Genomic DNA, 21,032 nt, shown 5'->3' with positions numbered 1-21,032 from the left:
ATGTTCTCATTGCTGCACTCACTCTGAAGAATTTCTGAGTTCTGGATAGAATGTGGTCCACAGACACAAAAAGGTAAAAGACTCAAGCTAACACCGTGTAACTGGGCCAGGCTGAGGTGCTGCTGCTCGCTATGAATTTTCAGCATTTCTTAAAATAAGGTGGTAATGGAAATGTGGTGATTTGTGGGAACAGCATGATCCCTGGTTTCCTGCTATTAGTGCTGTGTAAACCTGAGCTCTTTTTCTTCAGACTGCCAGGAAATAGATACAAAAGTATTTATAAGATTTCACTTTTGCAGCACAGCACTAAAAATAGTGCAATACATCATTCATAGTATGGGTCTCTCTATTTTCTTATCCTACTGTCGAAGAAAGAAAGGCATAATGTTCTCAACTAACTGCCCTCCTTAAGCCTTCCACTAAAGCAAGTTTGAGCTACTGGTGTTACTATCAAGGTTAAAATCCCCCTTGTTTTACAACATGTTTCTCGCCCACGGGCACTGTCATTGCCCAAAGGGAGCATAATGTTCAAGTCTCATTGAAATATCACTAAGTAATATCAATAACAAAGAAAACACAGAATACATTAGCAAATTCACTGCCCATAGCTATGTATCCATGATATATGGGAATGGTGTTCAGTGCATCGGTTCAACAATACTTTAATACAGTGCTCCTTTGACCCATGCTGATTAAGATGGACAGATAGGTTACAGAAGATTATGCCTCCAAGGGTCATAAAAATGTAGAAGGTTCCCAACTGCAAACTGATTTTTCAAAGACAATTACCTGCATGATTTAACCAGACGACCACTTATGCCTTCCCCGTTTCTTTGTTTCCTCTTGGATTTCTGCTATTTCTCCTATACTCTTTTTTTTTTTTTTTCCCTCAGCTACATACATAAAAAAAAAAAAAAAGAAAAAAAAAGAAAACACACTCACACACTTCTGGCCCTATGTGATTTACTCCCAAGAAATTAAATTACATTTTTATAAGCCTGTGTTACCGCAAATGATAGCTGAAGATTTGCTGAAAAAAATTAATTCCTGATCTGTTGCCGTGAAGAGTCCTTGCTAGCACTGCACTGACTCTGTCTTTCAAAACCAGATGGAAGCAGTCCAATGGTATGATTAACTTCTTAGTCCCTGCAATTTCCTATTGCTCTACTTGCCCTAGATTTCAGGATTGACCTCCCGCTTCACTGCAAAATGCGCAGTTGCTCAGCTTGATAAATCACATGAATACTTTTTTGATCACAGTTATCTACTATTTACTACATACCCAGTGAGGTTAATCATATGCCGAGGCACTTCATATGCTGCACACATATACACTCTTCTTCCCAATAGCACTTTGCATATTCTTCATGCTGCCAGCCAGCAGTAGAACCTGTTTTCCCCTTACCAATACGCAAAAGGACACAGACCTGCACCTCATCTCTTTTTCACTTCATGTTAATTCTGTCATTATCCACACATGGATTTTTACAAAACCTAGCAAGCCAAAGAAACGAATAATCCGACATTTCTTCTAGCAGACAGATATTTTCTAGAATGCTGATGTTTCTCAAATATCTTTGGGAAGATAAGTGCATGGGTCTGCCCATGGGGAGCTGGGAAATTTTGACTGTCATGACAGTAAACTGCTATCACTTCCTCAAAGAAAAAACACATCTCAACTTTTCTTTTCTTTCTCAAAACACCAAAAGAATCAGAGTATTTAATGAAGTTATCTAGGGCTATGTGTTGCTAAAATTCCCTGGGACAGCTCTGCTGTACCTTCTCACACAGCTTTGCAGTGCATCCGAATTGTATATCCAGAGCCATTGTAGAACAAATCCAAAGAAACACCAGCAATAGTGAAGGCATGAGAAAGCATCCAATAGCAAACAGATGAGTGCTACGGATCTTGTTTCCAAGTTAAATGAAGGGGAATAGAATCCATTTCTATTCAGGTATCTATTCTTTTTCATTCCAAGCCTTCTACAGCCTCTTCTTTGAAAGCCCATTTTCATCAATTTACAGCAGCCTCCAGTAGTGGAAAGAACATCTTATATGCAATACATAGCACTACAGTTACTCCTTCAAGCTCTGTACCTAGGAGGGCTGAGAAACTCCAGATCACTTCCGCCAAAATCTGCAGTGGCCATCACCCTTCGCTATGCTGCACTGTATGGGAGGGCTACACCTGTGGGACACCAGCATTTTCAATCCGATGAGCTTTCACAAAAGGGATTAATGGTAAAACCATATTCTGTCACAGACACTCTCTTTTTTCCTTGCAAAGATAATCCTGGAGTTATTTGCAGTGTACTAGCTCTGCTGGAGCTGTTTGTTCCTATGGCAAAGAGCACTGAGTGTACACACTCCCCACCAGCCAGGCTTTGCATCCTGTGGAGCCCTCATTCTCAGTTCCTTCATTTTCTGCTGGGACCCAGAGCAGCTGTCCTGAGCCAGAGCTTCCTCATGGCTGTCACTGATTGGACAGCATTGTCATGTCAAGGCTTGCAGGCCATCCAACAATGTGAGTCACTTGCTGATAAGCTGACCACATTGCCTCTTGTGTAGAGGTGTGGAGGGCTCACTTGGTGTGAAACGTGATGCTATCACAGAGTCAGAGAATCATCGAGTGGCTCCAGTTGGAAGGGACCTCAAGTATCATCAAGTTCCAATCCCTTGCACAGGCAGGGTTGCCAGCCGCTAGATTAAGTACTAGATCAGACTGCTCAGGGCCCCATCCCACCTGGCCTTGAACACCTCCAGGGATGGGGCAACCATACCTCTCCAGGCAACCTCCTCCAGCACCTCACCATCCTCTCAGAGAAAAACTTCCCCTAGACATCTAACCTAAATCTTCCATCTTTTAGTATAAAGCATTCTCCCATATTCTTTTACTATCTACCTGTGTAGTTTATTTCCCTCCTATTAATAATGGAGGGCCATAACGAGGTCTGCCAGCAGACTTCTCCAGGCTGAACATGACTAGCTTCTTCTACCTGTCTTCACAAGAGAGGTGCTTCAGCCCTTGGATCATATTTGTGGCCTTCCTCTGGATCCCCTACAAAAGCCTGACATTGTTCCTGTGTTGAGGGCCCAAGGTTTGGATGCAGTTCTCAAGATGGGGCCTCATGAGGGCAAAGTAGAAAGCGACAGTCACTTCCCTTGCTTTGCTGGCTACCCCTCTTCAGATGCAGCCCATGGTACAATTGGCTTTCCAGGCTGCAACCGCACACTGCTGGCTCATGTTAACTTCCTCATCTACCAGGACCCCTAAGTCCTTCTCAGCAGGGCTATTCTCAAATGAGTTCTTCTCCCACTCTGTATACATATCTGATATAACCCTGATTCAAGTGCAAAACCTTGCACTTTGCTTTGTTGAACCTCATTAGGTTTGCATGGCCCCTCCTTTTGAGTTTATTAAGGTCCATCTGGATGGCAGAAGGAATTCTGCCATATCAACTGCACCACTCAGCTTGGTATCATCAGCAAGCTTGCTGAGGGTGCACTTGATCCCATCATCTATATCATTGATAAAGATGTTAAAGGGTACCAGTCCCAAGACAAACCCCCGTGGGACATTGCTCATTACCAGCCTTCACCTGGACATAAAACTATTGACCACAACTCCTGAAAAGCAGTTCAGCAGCACTTCTGCTCCCGAACTATCTCTCTACCTGCAGATGTGTGGCTCCATTGCTTCTCATGACCTGCTGCTTATGTCCCCACACCCATCCTGGGATTAGTAGGTCAGATCAGTGGTTTTACTTATTGTTAGGGGAGGTTCAGGTTGGATATTAGGAGAAATTGCTTCTCAGAAAGAGTGGAAATGCATTGAAACAGGCTGCCCAGGGATGGAGTGTAGTCATTGTCCCTGGAGGTATTTAAGAAAAAGGGTAGACGTAGTACTTAGGGACATAGTTTAACGGGCAATACTGGTGGTAGATTGATGGTTGGACAAGATGATCTTAGGGGTCTTTTCTAACATTTATAATTTTATGATTCTATGATCTTGAGGCCTTTTCCTACCCAGATGACTCTATGAGGACCCTGAGTTCAGCTCGTCATAATAGTAATCCATAATAGTAAACTAGCACATACTGTATGTCCTGCATCCTAACTGCGACCAAATACGGATGGGGAGGTCATGGCTACCTGAAAATGTGAAGTATTATCCCTTGCACCAAACAGGAAGGCAGACCAAAGATCAGACAGGCTGTTGAGCTCCCCAGACTCCCTGAGTGGAGTTTGTTAACCCTGCAAAACTGATGTTAGTGTTGAGATGCCTTGTCTATCAGCAGCCCAAGGTGGTAAGTCAAAAAGATTTATTAGCAGCCTGTATTAGCAGTTCAGGCGTGGGTGAAACATATATATTAACCAGGTGCTGAGTGTAAGCCAGTGAGCCGGGCTCCTTGCAGGCCTTATCAGCAGAAAGGGGAGCTGGCTAGCACAGCCACACAGCTCAGTCTTCTCTTTGCCAGCCCAGCTCCTGCTGTCTAGCAGAGCTAGTGGGGTCTGTCTGACCCTCCACGGTAAGGAAACAAAGAGGATAATAGGCTGGAACTGTGAATTAAGCACGTCTCATAAGTACCACCCAAGCACTGCAGGGAACGAGCCAGCTTTTCCCTATTACAGCGAGAGAGGAAATTCAGCGGTGGCATGAGGCTTTCCTCTAAGCATTCAAAACCTCCAGGCAGACCCACTTGGCCCACACTACAGCACAGAGAAATAAAAGCAGTTAGGGGAATAGGAGTGCCCTAGGACCACTGTAAATCTTTACTTCATGGAAAATCTTATCTTGAGCATGAATATGAGCTGCAAGTAAATTTAATGTGTGGATTAAGAGCAGTCTCCCTCATGGTGGGCTTTTCAGCCGAAAAAGAACAAAAGAATAATAATGAGTGTTGTGCTTGCGTATGATTGCAAACATCTGTAATTTACAGCTGGGCATTCCCCATTGCAAATGTGTCCAGCAAGCAAGTGCTTCTGGGTTAGTGGAACAGACTGCACAAAATTAGCTTTTAACTTCAGTCCCAAGGTCAGAGTTCCAGGACCATGGGAGTCAATAATAAAATCTATTTAGCTCAGTGGGATTAAGCAGGTTTAAGACCCGGCTTAACCTCACCACTCACTGTTAAATAATAACAGATCACACCAAATACTTCAGGTACAGACATTTTTCTTAATTTAAAAGCTATATGGGCTATGGATATGAGAGTCAGCTGAAGATATACTGGCATTGTATCATTAAGGTATACGAATTAAATTTTTATTCTTCTCTGTCCCATAGACAGAACAGTCTTTGTAGTTAGAACACTTTACCAAAGAGCGTAATAAAACTAAAACCAAACTGTGCTGTATAAACACTGAGGGTTTTTCACAAGAGAATGGAAAGCTAATGGGGCCAGTGCATCTTTCCTGACAAAACAGTCAGTGCATGTGCAGAGCAACCTGTCTTCTGGAAGCAGAAAAGCTGTTTCAGTCAGGCTTCTGGGTCACTAATCTTTGTGTTTGCACATAAATCTGCTGGGGGTTACTGTGGCAGGCTGAAAACAAGACTGAGTGCAACACACTGAAGAAATCAATGGCCACAGGTTTGAAAACTATTTTTTTTCCTCTTTCAGTTTAGCTAGCCATTAACTTTTTAACAGAACTTGTAAGAAAAAACTGAAATAAGAGCAACAGAGAATAGTTTTTTGAAAAGAATGATGGCTGAAATTGCTGAAATATTGGCTTAACCCACCGCCTCCCCTTGTGCTGGGATGTGCTGGTGCTCCTTACTGCTGCTGGGATGTGAATGCTGAGCAGCCATGTTGCAGCCATCCTCACTTTAGCCAAAGCTGAAGGGCTACTTCTGGCTCACTGCTCACACCCCAGAGAGGCTGGGGCCATCTGTACTCCACCACCACAGCTCTTCCTAGGGACCACACTGCAGATCTAACTGCTAACTGCACTCAGGGGCAGCTCTAGTAGGAATGTTACTCAATGTTACTCATTCAGCACGGGGGAATGGTGCTCAGAAGCCCCCCACTATCACAGTGAGGTTCCCACCATGTCAAAAGCTCTTTGCCTTGTGGCCCAGCTTCCACTGCTCCATCCTCTGTGATACTGCCCTGACTCCTCTTTCCCTTTGAAGTTGTCCCCACTACAGCCAATATTCATGTGCCCTACAACCAACCCAGCAATTTCACCCACATCCCATACGTTTCGCTCCGGCATTTTTTTCCTTAAGGGGTGCACAAAAACCCCTAAACAGAACAGTGTTTGTAAACTGTGCGGGTGGTGGTGGGGTGTCGATAATTTTGGCAGTCTTAGCCTCAGAGCAGAGAGAAATGTTATTCATCCGTGCACAAGATATAATTCAGCCTAAGTGACAGGCTTTGCTCTGGAGAAATCCCGGCCTGGGCTGGCTTCGAGAGTCAATTACTGCTTATTCCCAGGGAGGCGGGGGCAGGGGGCCAAGCGGGCGGAGGGGGCTGCCAGCGAGGCAGGGGGAAATTTACTCTGTGTCAGCCTGCGTGACACAGTGCCTCATTTGTGGATAAATGTAAATCTGCTGGTTCTTTTTCACAGGCACTAAAACGTACGGTCTCTCTCCCTTCCCCCGTTCCCAAAACTGGAAAAGAAATCAGGACCGTCTTAGAAAGCTACCTTATATTTCAATCAATCCTCTTTCATAAAAGTCATTTAAGGTAAATACCTGTGCAGACTTATGGCCCAACTATAACATTTACTGTGGCCCAAATCCTGAATTCCTCGCTCTGGCCACTTTCCCACTGAAGCTGATGGAAATTCACTTGAAAAAGAGCTGAGTAAAACCTGAACGCTGGCTGAGGATTTGGTCCCTTGCTTATCTGCCTGAAGCACTGCTGCAGCTCCAGAAGTGAAGAAATGGAATTAGATTCCTCTAAAATACCCATCCCTCAAAACTTAAGGGGTGAAAAAAAAAAAAAGGCATTGTTTTTTGTGCATGAAATGTATGGAGAATCTCATCACAAGAAGAGCAATTCCCAGGGAAAGAATTTGGAAAAAGTCAAAAGAGAACATCTCAGAATAAATGAAGTACTTATTGCTGAAAAATGAGCTTAGATATATCTCAGCAAACTCTAAAGCTGAGAATTTACTGCATCATTCATGCCTTCCACAGTAAGTTCCTTATCTCTCGTTTGGTATCACAACAAGGGATTCTGCATACTCTGTATGAAATACAACAAGACTGCGATTTTTGCAGTAATAAACTCTACACATGCATGACAAATCCAAGCATGCAAAATGTTTAACATCCCAGTTCGCAGATACTTTGGGGACAAAATCCGATTATGAGTTATATGCCACAATAAATAGGGCTCAACGTTTCATAAAGCAATTTATAGTTCATAAAAATGACAAAATGTACCTGTCAGACAGAACGCGGAGAGCAGATCTCTGTGCTGCCTGCTGGAAGAAAGGGCAGAGATGTTTATTTTATATTCTGACTTTAAAATTACGAGCACAATCAACACTTTAAAAAATGCGTTACACACATTTTTGTCACGTGTCCAAATTCTAAAGTACTAGCAAAGTAGCAGAGGCTCTACGGCAAAATGGACATTCCAGCCTGGTCAATGTAAGAACACTTTGTTAAGCACGCCATAAACCAGGAGTCTGTCAGAGCACGGTGCAGTATTTGAGGTCTGAACTGCTCTATTTAGACGTTTTCTGCAGGTCTCTGACAGAGAACTCCGCAGGGCTCAGCTCTCCTCCTTCCCCTCTCCCCTCTTCCCGCTCCCTCTCCTTTACCATCAGTCTCCTCCCATTCTTCCACAGAAACAAACATCACATATTTGGTTCCTTGTGCGACGAAGCCCGTAGCTATAATTACAGATTTAGCGAAGCCTGCCAGGGCTGCCGCAGACTCTTCCAGAGCGCTGCCATGTCAGTCTGCTGGCAACCCTTGCCTATGCAGCACAGGATCGACCTGTTGCTGGTTTGCTCCTCGGCTTTTGCCTAGCACAACTCTTTGGATGGGGTGGGGAAGCATGGTGCTTGTTCTCCTGTTAGCCAGCAGTCCTGGGAATAGAATCATAGCCTCTCAAGTTTAATAGGACTCCCAAGCCTATCCCCGAGCTGGTTTGCCACTTTATTATTATTATTCTTTCCCCTCCTTGAATCACTTCAAGCCCGGTGATTCATGGCTTCGGCACAGTAATTAGCTGCTAAGCAAAGACGAAATCCATAATGTTCTGAAAATCTACTTTAAAGCCCTAGTTCTGCTTGTGGCTGCCCTCCCCTCTTGTCCCCATCTGAGCTGTGCCTCGCCTGGCACAGAAGGGACAAAAGCCACATGGCATGGATGAGGGAAGGCACTGAACGTACATTTTCACTTTGCAGCCACCAGCAAGGATGTTTTGCAACAAATCCCTCTGGTTTGTTAGGGTGGGGGAGGCTGCATCCTCAGCTCTGAACACGCAAACTGGCGTACTGGTCAGAACTGGAAAGCATGAAAGTAGGCAGGTTAGATGTTAGGAGGAAATTCTACACTCAGAGGGTGGTGAGGTGCTGGCAGAGGGTGCCCAGAGAAGCTGTGGTGCCCCATCCCTGGAGGCAGTCAAGGCCAGGTTGGATGAGGCCCTGGGCAGCCTGAGCTGGTGGCTGTCAGGGGATAAAGACTATGCCGCATCCCCTGCCAGCAGAATGGCTCACAGGTGTGTTCTCTTTTAATTTCAACATGAAGCAGAGAGCCCATGGGAAGGGCTGGATAGGTCCCACCAGCTCAGTGGGAAGGTAACCATGGCACACACCTGCTGCCTTCAGTGTTAGGAAAGTCGTAATGGGAACCCAGTCATATTATTATCTCTAGTAGCTCAACATACTTGCATACAACCCTTTTCAACTGCCCTCCATTTCAGCATGCTGGTACTGTGTTTGTTCTCACCTCTGGTAGGGGCTCACTCTGACAGTCTCACCCCACTGCCTGGTGCAAAGACACGGAAAATACCCAAACCTTATGTTTGAGAATACCTTCTGACTTCATGCTGACCTCTGCCCTGTGCTAAGCCTTTGCAAAGCTGAGGAGCCTCCTCTCGCTATCAGATCCCTTCCTCAGAGCCCAGTAATGCAGGCAACACTCAAGTCACCATCACTCTTCCTATCCCACCCTTCCCTTGCAGGCAGCCACTGTGTGGCAGTGCTGTTTAAGACACTTTTAATTATTTCCCACTTTTGGCTTAAAACACCACGTGTGGTGTGAAGGAGCAGGTTAGAAAACTGACCCAGATGAAAAGTAGCACTTTTCCTCTATTTATTTATTTAATTTATTTTTCCTTTTTGTCAGCTCATTTGTAACCTGGATGGTGAGTCTATTTTCATCTTTCCTACTCTTTCCTGGGGAGATGCAGAGCTCAACTGGAGCAAGTTACGTGGTGGGCAAAGGAGCCAGAAGGCACTGAAGGAGATGGGTGTTCTGTAGCCAGAGTCCTCAGGGACCCTACAGAGACCCCATGGAGGCACACGTGGGCTTTGATGATCCTAAAAGCTCCCGTGGGGATGTGGGATGCATGCCACTCTTGTATTTCCCCAAAACTCCCAGTTTTGAAAGAGGGAGAAGACCTGGGTGCTTTGTCTCACAGTCCAGGTGGAAGAAACCCTAAGGAGAGGAGAAGACTCCTGTCATGATCCACAGGGAATGTTAAACTGAGCCAGGCCATGTGGTGCTGGGCTGCAGCCTCAAGTGCCAGTCTCTAGTTTCCATTTTGGTACATCCAGCTGCTGACAGCATTGAAAAGGCAATCCTTTCTGGGCAAGCAAGTGCATTCAGATGACAGGCAGGGCAGCAGAAAGAAATGAACAAGTACTTTTCAGTGAGATGTTTCTACTTTTTCAATTAGCCTCTCATGTTAAGTCCTTTAACAGGTGTCCCTCTTCACCAGGATGTGATGCAGGTTGCAGGGAGCACCTTACTTCTTGCCTGGTGGTGGCACATTCTATAAATGAGGCTACTGATTTCTTTCTTACGTGGTTTGGAAATGCAACCATGTTTGACTGCATGTTTGCATGACCCCTTGAGTTGGTAATGGCCCCATTTCTGAATGATCGGGGAATACGATCCAGTTGCAAACTTACTCTTCCTCCCTGGAGAGACAGACGTAATGCCAGCAATGAAGGGTAGTTGGCAACTATCTGGCAATTTTAATTCTGGCCTATATTGCTCCCATCTCCTGGAGAAAGTGAGCTGTTGTAATTAAAGGTAGTTAGCAGTTCCCTTGCAAGTATAAATACTTGCAGCCACTAATTACAGTCTGTTCTCTCGTTCCCTTGCTACAGGGCTTGGCTGCTCTACTTGTGGGGAAAGATCTGCCCCTGGTTCTTGCTAACAGTTTATTGTGACCCCATTCAAGTTTATTCATGAATTCCCACGGAGGGTCATGACCCATAGCTTGAGAAACTCTTGCTAAAGAAACAGCTTTCTTTGATTTATGTTGTTTCTAATATGCTGGCATTATCTATGTAGTAATGTAAGCAAAAGGGTGGTACTTAGTATCATAAACTTCCCTCACCACTGTTTTTGAACACCTTGCTTTTGATTGAGCTACTTAATTTGCATTTTATTTTACATTACTAACAACATTACTGAGACCAACTCACCATCCACTACGAAAGAAGATGAGAGTATGTTATACATTCCTGATTATTCCTGGAAGTAAGTGATTGTGCTGCTTGTATAAATTAGGGATAAGAAATAATTTTTCTGCTGATGGAATTAAAAGGTCTCCAAGAATGATCACTAAAAGGCATTCTGTGGGAAGCTCAGTATTCTCTTGATAAGTGATTGTGCCGTACTCTGATTTGTTCAACACTACTCAGTGTAACCCTAACGTTTCCATTCCTGGAACTAATGGGGTTACTCATGAAGGGAGGGTTTCCCCAGAACGAACAATAAAGGCCAGTCCATCACATAATAACTTTAATGCTGAGTAGGAAGCAGGGCAGAAAAAAAAATAATCCCTTAGGTGACTCAGGTACTTAGGCTTGAGAAACTAGCCACAGTAAGTGTGATGGATTACTCCATTTCACTACATCAAGAGTTGTAAATTACAGGATACTGGCTGGTTAGACTTCTTCGTCCCTCACCTGAATTGGTTCTAGATACATTTAGGGCAGAGTTTCATTGATCTGCCTATAGTTCATTAATCATTCATGAAAGATCCTAGCTGTACCCCAAGACTACCAAGACAAAACAAGTTTTCAGCCAGTTGTAATCACGTTCAGGTTCTCAGTCTCCAGAGACTGTATCTCCATTCTCCGTCCTTTATTGCAGTGAGCCAGAGCTTGGGAGCATAAACAGCAGATCTTCATGTTTCAGTGTGTGTTAAATGAGCCTCCAAAATTACCTGAAGCGTCACAAGTTGCAATCTGTTGTTGAGGGGAAATCAAAGAGGAAATTAAATATTTTCATAGTAATTGGGACTGAGCAGTGAGGTAATGCACTGTAATTGGGACTGTGCAGTGAAGAGGATGGACTGAATATAGATCTTGAGCTGGAGATCCAGGAGTGTTGAGTGGTTCCTAGATTTTTTTTTGTTTGAATTTTTCTTTTTCATATAGTCAGAAAAGGATTGCTTCATAAACTGCTGGGCTTAAAGGCATTTTTGGAAAAGAAGCTGATGAGAACTACGGAAGAATATTTTATGGGGCTTGGAAGAGTGTCCTGGAGACACTGCAGGCAGACAATGGATGCATCTTCTTTTACATCACTCAGGGCATGCTTTTGCAAATAAAAGCCAATAAACTGACCATTGGTGATACAGATGTTTTGTTTTCCATTTTTCCTTCTAATTGCTGTTATTGCAAGAGAGCTCAGTTATGGCAATTGTGTGGAGTTATACCAGGTACAGCACAGACTTCACTGAGGCAGTGCACGTGTACATAAGGTGAGAATCTGCACTGTTTCTTTGGTCATGGTGTAACAATTCTTTCTGCCTGTGCATGAGAAAACTGGGTTGCTTCCAGAGTATTCTGGTTGTCTTCCTCAGGCGGCAGGCTTTGCCCTGGAATGGTGCAGCAAGCCATTTGTGCTCTGTAAGCACCTCCCTTATTAGCAGCTATCCAAGTTGCTGGATGCCACCATGCACCTACAGAACTGTAGATGAACTTTTACAAGCCAGGGTTGATGCAAGATGTCTTTGCTGTACGCTGCTCTTTGGCAATCAGACTTTTATATGTCTTCTTTCCTGTTTCACTCTTCATTAGTCTTCCACACTGATTCTGGTTGGCTTTAGTTTACATGCATTTCATTCCTTCCTATGCTAGTGAAGCCACAGAGAAGTGTTCTGAATGGGACAACCTGACTTCTTGCTGTAATTTGGGACACCGGACTCTCCTGACCCTTTTTTCTTCTTCAGATCTGGGACCTATGGCAAAATTCTGGATTATCCTCTTATATTGCATATCCACCTTGGTCCAGCCACTCATAGCATTCTTATAGGTTCATAGGTTCATAAGGTTGGAAAGGACCTACAAGATCATCTAGTCCAACCATCCTCCTATCACTATCCCTACCCAACTACTAAATCAAATCCCTAAAATCAAATTTTCACTCGTGTTAAGATATGAGTTTAGCCTAGCTTTGTTTATGTGCACCTTACAGCACTGGATGTTACACCTTTGTGTGAGAAATGGGGCTGTCTTCTAGCCTCAACACTGTCACTGGATTGGTGTTTATGGACTGTGATCATGCTTTAGACAAGCTCAATTAAGACATGGGACATGGACACAGGCCCGGAGGAAGGCCATGAAGATGATCAGAGGGCTGCCATACCTCTCCTATGAAGAGAAGCTGAGAGAGCTGGAATTGTTCAGCTGGAGAAGGAAAGGCTCTGTGGAGACCTTATAACAATCTTCTAGCTCTTAAAAGAGGCCTACAGGAAATATGGGAGGGATGTCCCTGGAGGTGTTCAAGAGACATCTGGATGTTGCACAGAGGGACATGGTTTAGTGGGGAAATATTGGTGGTAGGTGGATGCTTGGACTGCATGATCTTGGATGTCTTTTCCAGCCTTGTTGATTCTATGATTCTATGATTCTATGACTCTTTAGCAGGGATTGTAGTGATAGGACAATGGGTAACAATTATAAACTGGAAGAGGGGAGATTTAGGTTAGATGTTAGGAAAAAATTCTTCACTCAGAGGGCAGTAAGGCCCAGAGGCTGCCCAGAGAAGCTGTGGTGCCCCGTCCCTGGAGATGCTCAAGGCCAGGTTGGATGAGGCCCTGGGCAGCCTGAGCTGGTGGGGGGCAGCCCTGCAGCAGATGGGGTGGGGTGGGCTGCGAGTTCCCTTCCAACTCAAATCATGCTGTGATTCTGTGAATTCTTTGTGCAGACAGCTTTCACTCCAAGGCACGTTTTCCAAACATGTTCTCTCTCCCTTGCCAGCTTTCAGCATTTTCTATGAGGAGTGAAGAGCTGCACTGTGTCACAATGGCATTCCCATCAGGTCTCAACACAGAGCGAAACCCCTTCACACACAGACATGTCCTGCTTAATGCCCTGAGTCCTTCTGGCCACAGAGCTATACAAGGAGTCCAGTTCAAGCCACTGATACTAAGTGATTTTTAATGTGCCTTATCTCAGTGTAATACTCTGGGCTCTGTGCTGTTCCTAGAGGTTTTGTTTGAGGATCACTTTTCAGTGTGGATTTTGGAAGGATTTAAAATCACTTGTAAACTGCAGCTTGAGTGTTTCTCTGTAAATTTGCAATGTACATGTGTGAATGTGAGTTTCGCTGTCTGGTTGATATTTATTTAGGATTTACAGGCTGTAAGACTTACAAGGGTCTCCCCTCTTTCCCTTTTTGGAGTTGGTTATCATCAGAGCCACATCTTTTAAGAACCCATAAAACCCTTTCTGGATTTCATGATTTCGCCAGGCCTTTCAACACCCCAGTATTCATTTTTCACCCTGGGGTTTTATTATTATATTTTTTGGCGTACATTGTTCTTTCTCCTCTGCTTTGCCTATTAATCCTTATTAATCTTCAGGGGCAGCACAATCTAGCAACTTGAACATGGCACCTGGGATTGAAAGACCTAAGCGCTAATCCTGGCTTTGCAGCTGACTTCCATGTGGCTTCAAACAAGCCACATCTCCGTCTCTGTCTCCCCATCAGTCCTACAGAGATAATAATTCTTACTTAACTGTACCTAAATACCTCTCAAGGGCATTGCATTAGGTAGTTAATACTTGTTAAGTGATTTGGCTCTCCGAATTACTGTATAAGCAGCATGGGTATTAATCATTCAGAATTTTATATAACTGTGAATGTTGAGTCTTCTGCTCTGCATCTGTTCAGGTTTCTCCTGAATTCTGACCCTGACCAGCACACAACTTTGCAAGGCAGATGAGTTTACCTTTTTTCAGATGAGTTAATCTTTTTTAGTGGAGACAAGCAGAAGGTCCTTGGTACTTTACATTGGTGCCTGGTAAGTCCTTGATGTTTACATCAAAGAAATAGTTAATTGTCACCAGTGCTGGAGGAAGGTCTCAGTCATTGCAGGCAAAGCACTGGCCATCTTGGAAAATGTCTTTTTTTCCAAAGAAGTAATTTTCTTATCCAGGAAAAGGCAATGTAGTTGAAGTGCTGCTTACACTCAGGATATCTCAGTCAAAACATCAGTGTCATGCCAAAGGCTTTGCGAGATTTGGTGGGAAGTCTGAGAGCTCAGGATTAAACCAGGATTTTTCCGAAATTCCATGTACGTGAAAATGAGCAAGCCTTAGTTCCCTATATACTGGTAAATCTACTTAGTGACATGCTTTGTCAATTGTCTATGAAGCATTTCTTACTACCCAACTGGTAGTGCTTGGATTGCGCTAGAAGTAAAAAAGGAAACAGGATAACTGATGAGTGGATGGTGAGGTGGTTTGAGAAATGGCTGACTGGCAAAGCTCAGAGCATGGTCATCAGCAGTGCAGGGTCTGGCTGGAGGCCTGTAACTTGCAGTGTTCCCCAGGGGTAGGATCTGGATCCAGACTTGTTCAGCATCTTCATCATTGACCTAGATGAAGGGATAGAGTCCACCTTCAGCATGTTTGCTGATGATATAAAGCTGGGACAATTTGCTGACACACCTGAAGGCTGTGCTGTCTATCAACAAGACCTGCGCAGACTGGAAAGTTGAGTAGGGAGGAACATGATGAGGTTTAACAAGAGTAAGTGTACAGTCTCGTACCTTGGGAGGAATAATTGCATGCATCAGTACAGGTTGGGGGATGACCTGCTGGAGAGGAAATATGTGGAGAGGGACCTGTGGCTCTTGGTAGACAACATGTTGGCTGTGAGCCAGAAATGTGCCTTTGTAGTCAAGAGGGCCAATGGTATCCTCAGGAACATTAAAAAGAGTGTGGCCGGCAGGTCAAGAGAGGTGATCTTCCACCTTTGCTCTGCTCTGGTGAGGCCACATTTAGATGACTATGTCCAGTTCTGGGCTCCTCAGTTCAAAAAAAGATGGGGATCTCCTAGAAGATGTTTGGTGGAGGGCCACAAAGATGGTATGTGATCAGATCCTCCATATGAGGAAAGGATGAGTAACCTGGGTCTGTTCTGCCTGGGGAAAAGAAGACTGAGAGGGATCTGATAAATGTTTATAAATATCTAAAGGAAGCTGGGAGACAAATGGATGAGATCAGGGTCTTCTAGGTGGTGTGTAGCAATAGGACAAGGAGTAATGGCCTAAAACTGGAACATAGTTCTGTACTAAAATTCAGAAGAACTTCTATATGGTAAGGATGATGGAGCACTGGAATAGAGATATTGTGGAGTCTCCTTCTACAGAGATATTCAAGACCCATTTGGTTGCCTACCTGTGTGACCTATTGTAGGGAACCTGCTTTGGCAGGGGGCTTGGACTCGATGATCATTTGAAGTCCCTTCCAACCACTGAAATTCTGTGATTCTGCACTTACATGAGAAGCCCGTGGAGCACCAGTGGCTGAGGCTTTGAGATGCACAGCCCATGGACCCCCCACAGGAGCAGTCCAGGCCAGAGCTGCAGCCCATGGAAAAGAGCAGAGGTGGGGCAGGAGGGCTGGGGGAGCTGCTACCTGTGGGGACCCATGTGGAGCAGAGTAATAATGGAGGAGTGACAAAGAGAAAGCATTATGGACTGATTGCAGCCTCCATTTCCCTGTGCTGAGTCTGTTTTGTCTGTGACAGTAACTAGCTGGTGATCATTCTGTCCCTACCTCAACTCATCCTGTTCCATTAAGGAGGGGCAGTAAGTGTGGTGTGTGGAGTTCAGCCATCCATCAGGGTGAAGCCACCACACCTGCCAGCACCTCCCCAGCCAGGGCTCTGTGCCCAGAGGGAGCCAAGCTGGTGTTGCTGTGGCTGTGGCATGTCCTCATTGCTCTGCTTTCAGCTTCCCTCGTGCAGAGCTGGTGCCAATGGTTCCCCAAAGTTGGGCTGGTTCTAAAAGCTCACAGGCTGACAGGGACAGACAAATACAGCAACAGAGAAACTATGTGGTGGGGTAAGCAAGCACGTATCCTTTGAGCTCCTGAGTGTGTCAGGAGTATGTTCTCCTATTACAGCCTGTAATAGCTGTGGTATTGCAAACAACCTTAATTTGTGCTCTAAATTATCTGTGGCTGTGGGTTATTTAATTGTCCTCCTCCAGGCATGTTTCAATGAATTTTCTTGAAGGCAAACAGAGGTTTATGGCCACCCCTGTGAGGGATGCAGGCCCAGAGGTGGTGGGTGACTGCAGCGAGGGCTCTCCCTGTGGCACCAGGAGCTGCTAGATGGTGAAACTAATTTAGTGAGGTTTTTCAAACATTTGTGCAAGGACGAGGGAATGCAACCCTGGAGATGTAGGGGATAATCCCTCCTTATGCCCCAAAGTATCAGGCACTTCTAAATAATTGCATCAGAAGATTTTCCCATGGCCATCACAACAGACACTCATGGAGGAATTTCAGTTCACCAGGGTAAAAAATTAAGCAAAGACAGCAAGAAGATGGTTAAAGAAATTACAGGAGGTAGTTGAAAAACAACAACAACAACAACAACAAAACAGCTTGGAAAAGGTGATACCAGAAGGAAGGGGCAGATGTAGAAGTTGTAGTCAAGCTATAACTTAGTTTAGTCACAGCATCAACACGAAGAGACAAAGAAGAGCCTGTATTTTATTTTCCGATATACTTCTAGAGATTCACACAGAGATCAGAGTGCTGTGTTTGAATCTGCCTGGATTTTGAGCATGTCCAAGAGTCATGCTGATCCCCAACCTTTTTCACTGTCATCCATGGTGGCAGCATTCAAATTTAGAGCTAGATCCTGCCTGCCAGTGCATGACGGACAGTGACTCTGATTTTGTAAGATAGGCAGTGATGTGAGCCAAGTTTGGCAGGACAAGACTGAGCTCTTATTTTGTTCCATCTGACAGTTTCAGTGAGGCAGTCTTGGTCTTTTCGTCATGCGTGGTAGAAGTGCAAATTTAGATGTCACAGAGATTATAAAATCAGAGCTGGCAAACCACAGAAAGGCTTGGCTCAGCTGGCTTAAACCTAGCTCTGGATTTTAGCTATGTTGGACATCAAAAGGATTGCTTCTCTAATACACAGGAAATAATGGACTTAGCCGAGTTAAGCAAGGCTGTTTCAAAGGCAGTTCCTCTGGTCTGAAAATGCACTCACATGGCAGTGACAGAGGGCAGAGCAGGCCATTTGTATAAAGTACAAAAGCACCTGAGAGTCCAGCTATTCTTTAACTCTGAACTTATTTTTTTCTCTTTTTTGCTTATCTCTATTTTGTGCAGTTTTGGTTGCAGTTAGACTCACATTGGACAGAATTCCTGAAGTAAGCTCCCCTGACTCAGTGGAGTGAAAAACTTCTCATCAGAAAGATTTTTCTTCAGATTTATCAGGGAATTTTTTGAAAGTTAAGCTTATCTGCATCAGTGATGCAGGTTCAAGGCTTTTAGGTTTTTGGATTTTTTTTTTCGCTTTTCAATTTTTCTTTCATTCCTCAGGACTGTGTTCTCATCTCAAATCTTCTGCTCATTTTCACTTCTGATCAAGCATTGAATATTGCACTGATGAAGAGGTGAATAAGGGAGCACACTAAAGCGACTTAATGTGATTAAAATAGTCGGACACAGCATATGTGTACACAATTAGCGCTGCCTAAAAATAGTCTTCGTGATGAACAGGGACATGCTATAATTTGTCTGGTCTGGCTTCTCCTTCTGGATGTACCTGGCTCTGCTCTTCACTTGGCTGATCTTCAACATCAGACAGCTCAGAAAGCGCCGTTGTAGCAGAGGTGGTCTGATGGAAAGAAAGCTTCTAGCCACTGTGCCCCTTCTGCAATTTCTTTCCAAACCCATTGCAGGTTAATTCAAATTAGCTGGAATATTAGATTCCATATGAAGAAGAAGTGCTTATCTAAACTCTGCTAAAATTATCCTTTCTGGATAAAGGCAAATACATAAATGTTCATTTCAGAGTAATTTGTAAGTTTTTGATGATTGTTGGTCCATATCCACATAGGAGAGGGAAAAGTTGCATCAACAGAGTGGATTTGCCTGACAGAGCACAAGCATTTTTTTGCATTGTGACCTGAAGCAGACATGTGGTGAGTGGGGAGCAAGGTCACAGATGTTCCCACTGGATCTGTGGGAACAACCTGAATCAGCACTGAGCTCTCCATCTTGGCCATGGCCAAGGAGCATGGATGTAGCCCTGGACTGGCAGTCTGCTCTGGCTGTCCCCAGGCTGTGATGGGTAGGGGCAGCCTTTGGAGCCCCCGGCATCTCTGGGTCAGATCATGCTCCTGAGTCTTTATTTCTCTGCTATGAAGTTGTTTCTCATGACCTTCCTTGAGGCTACCCTTCCCTTGAGGTCTCCCATGGAGGCTAAGTTGGTTTTGGCCACCCTGCAGAAGGACTGGGTGGTCTCAGGCTGCCTGAGATCCTGCAGGGATGCCTGTCCCTGTCCCTTCAATGGGAGGGCAGCAACTCCCTGGCAGGCGTTGGCTTCACTTTTTTTCAGGCAAGCAGGCAGGGCGAAAACCAGTGAGCCCAAGAGCACCATAGCTCACTGCCTCCCTGCACGCCATGTGCCATGGGTATCCTCAGCCCCCACCTTTACTTGCTGTGGCCGTGAGATGTTTAAAAAGAGGAAGAAAAATGGACTAAGGCTTCATTTTTTTCTTTCAAGATACAGCAGGGGATTGAGTTTGGAGCTGCGTCCCTGGGAGGGTGTTCTGATTGCTTCTTCAACCTCTGTTTATACAATTTTACAAAATTTTGGCAGGAATCAAGAGCACATACCAGGGTGTTGGCTTTTATGAATCTCATGGGATGTGAAAGTCAAGCTGACTGGATGAACTTTGGTTACATATTCCAGACAAGCACAATGACTCTATTTATTCAGACTTGGCAGCCAGAACGCAGATTGACTCTGTGGGTAATAAATTTTCACAGCCACAAAACTTCAGCGGCAACCAACCTGATCCCGCGCAGAAAAAAAATGCATGCAAGGAAGCAGACTCAGGCTGCAAAAATATGTTAGATTATTATTCCATGTATGTGTACCAGTCAGTTAATTTATTTGTCTATTGATTGACAAGAATTGCACAAACGAATCCAGGGATCTTTTTCCCCTTAAAGGAGCTACTTGCTATTACAAAATTTTCATATTGTAAAAGGACGAGTAGAGGGAAGAGAATTGTTCATGTTACAACTGACAATCTCCTTTTAATATTTCACTCAAGACTGATTTAAGTTATCCAGTGACCTCTACAGAGAAGAGCAGGGTATTATAATGGGAACTGCTTCGTGTGCTGTGCCACACTTCAAGGAACCAGAAGGCAATAACCACTACAATTCAGCATTCTGAACAATCTTAAGTACAATTTTGACATCTTCATGCTACAAAGATTCGGATGCTTTCTGGGAGAGATGATGATGAAATTATTACACTGTGTTATAAATCAAAATGAATTGGCTCTTTAACTTGCAGATTTATGTTAACCACCTTGGTATCTGTTAATTGCTTGCTCTTCAGATATTGATTGGGGATTAAAAAGTGTATTTTCTTCACATCTGTGTGATGTAAAATATGCCAACAGGAAATTTTCCCTCTGGATATTAGATCCTATGATCACTGCCTGTAAAATTAAAATGATCAGTTTAAATGGATAAACTATGCTCATTAAAGAGGAAAAATACATTTATGTAATTAAAATTAAGAGACTAATATGTGTGGATAATGTCATTACTGTGGGCATACACACAGTCGGCTCAAACTCAGCCTCCTTCACCTCTCCTGGGTCTATGAATCTTGATACCTTAATTGCTGGCACAGAGGGAACATTTGGGATCCTGAGGCTCTTAATCACGTGTCTGTCTTGCACTTGGCCTCTCTTGCCCATTGCTCACATTCTCTGGGTCGGGCACAGCCCTCCAAATACTAGCTATAGGACTGTGGTAGCACCTGTCCCTCTCTGCGCTGCAGCAGAAGCTTTCCATTTGCTGTCTGGCAATTTCAAATGCACTCACAAAATCACCTCCTAAGTTTTCAATTGTTTTTTACCCCAAACTCCCTCATCTAGGAATTAACAAAAAGAAAAGCTTCCCAGCTCTCGCATAGTTCATCTTCAGCTGTTTAAGAAATTGGACTACCTAAATGAGTATGATTGCTGAAAGATCAATGAATTCAGTAAGGAGTATCTGTGAATCACTCGTGTGTGGTTCCTATCCCTTCATCTTTTATTTCCTTCTTCCCTTCTCCTGAGCTCAGGAAGAGATCTGAGATTAAAGAGTTTCAGAATTAAAAAGTGAAAGAAAATGAGTTCTTCCTCTGACATTTAGATCTGGATCCATGTCATAACCTGTGAATTTATTTGGAAGAGCGTGTCTGTGTTATTCTTTTTTTGGGCCCATTTCCTGCTCAGTAGATGAAAACTTCGTCTTTTATTTATCCAACAGACACAGTCATTTAGGACTGTTCATTAAGCAAACCTGCAAGTCTCAAGTGAGGCTCTGCAAAGCATTTCA

The 21,032-nt window shown here is 44.1% G+C and overlaps 1 protein-coding gene across 1 annotated transcript in view; it reads right to left on the bottom strand.

The window, feature by feature from the left end:
* AFF3 (ALF transcription elongation factor 3) overlaps positions 1 to 21,032 on the bottom strand; it is a 317,423-nt gene that overhangs the window by 64,198 nt on the left and 232,193 nt on the right. The window contains 2 exon segments of the mRNA XM_065741179.1: positions 270 to 306; positions 7,394 to 7,434. Of these exon segments, the coding sequence (XP_065597251.1) occupies positions 270 to 306; positions 7,394 to 7,434 (78 nt within the window).

This window comes from Cyrtonyx montezumae, unplaced genomic scaffold, assembly GCF_038088225.1.
Source record: "Cyrtonyx montezumae isolate F1298 unplaced genomic scaffold, pur_monq_1.0 scaffold_3, whole genome shotgun sequence".
NCBI classification, from domain to species: Eukaryota; Metazoa; Chordata; class Aves; order Galliformes; family Odontophoridae; genus Cyrtonyx; species Cyrtonyx montezumae.
Note: the sequence above shows the minus strand (reverse complement) of the source record. Positions and strands in the feature narration are given on the sequence as shown.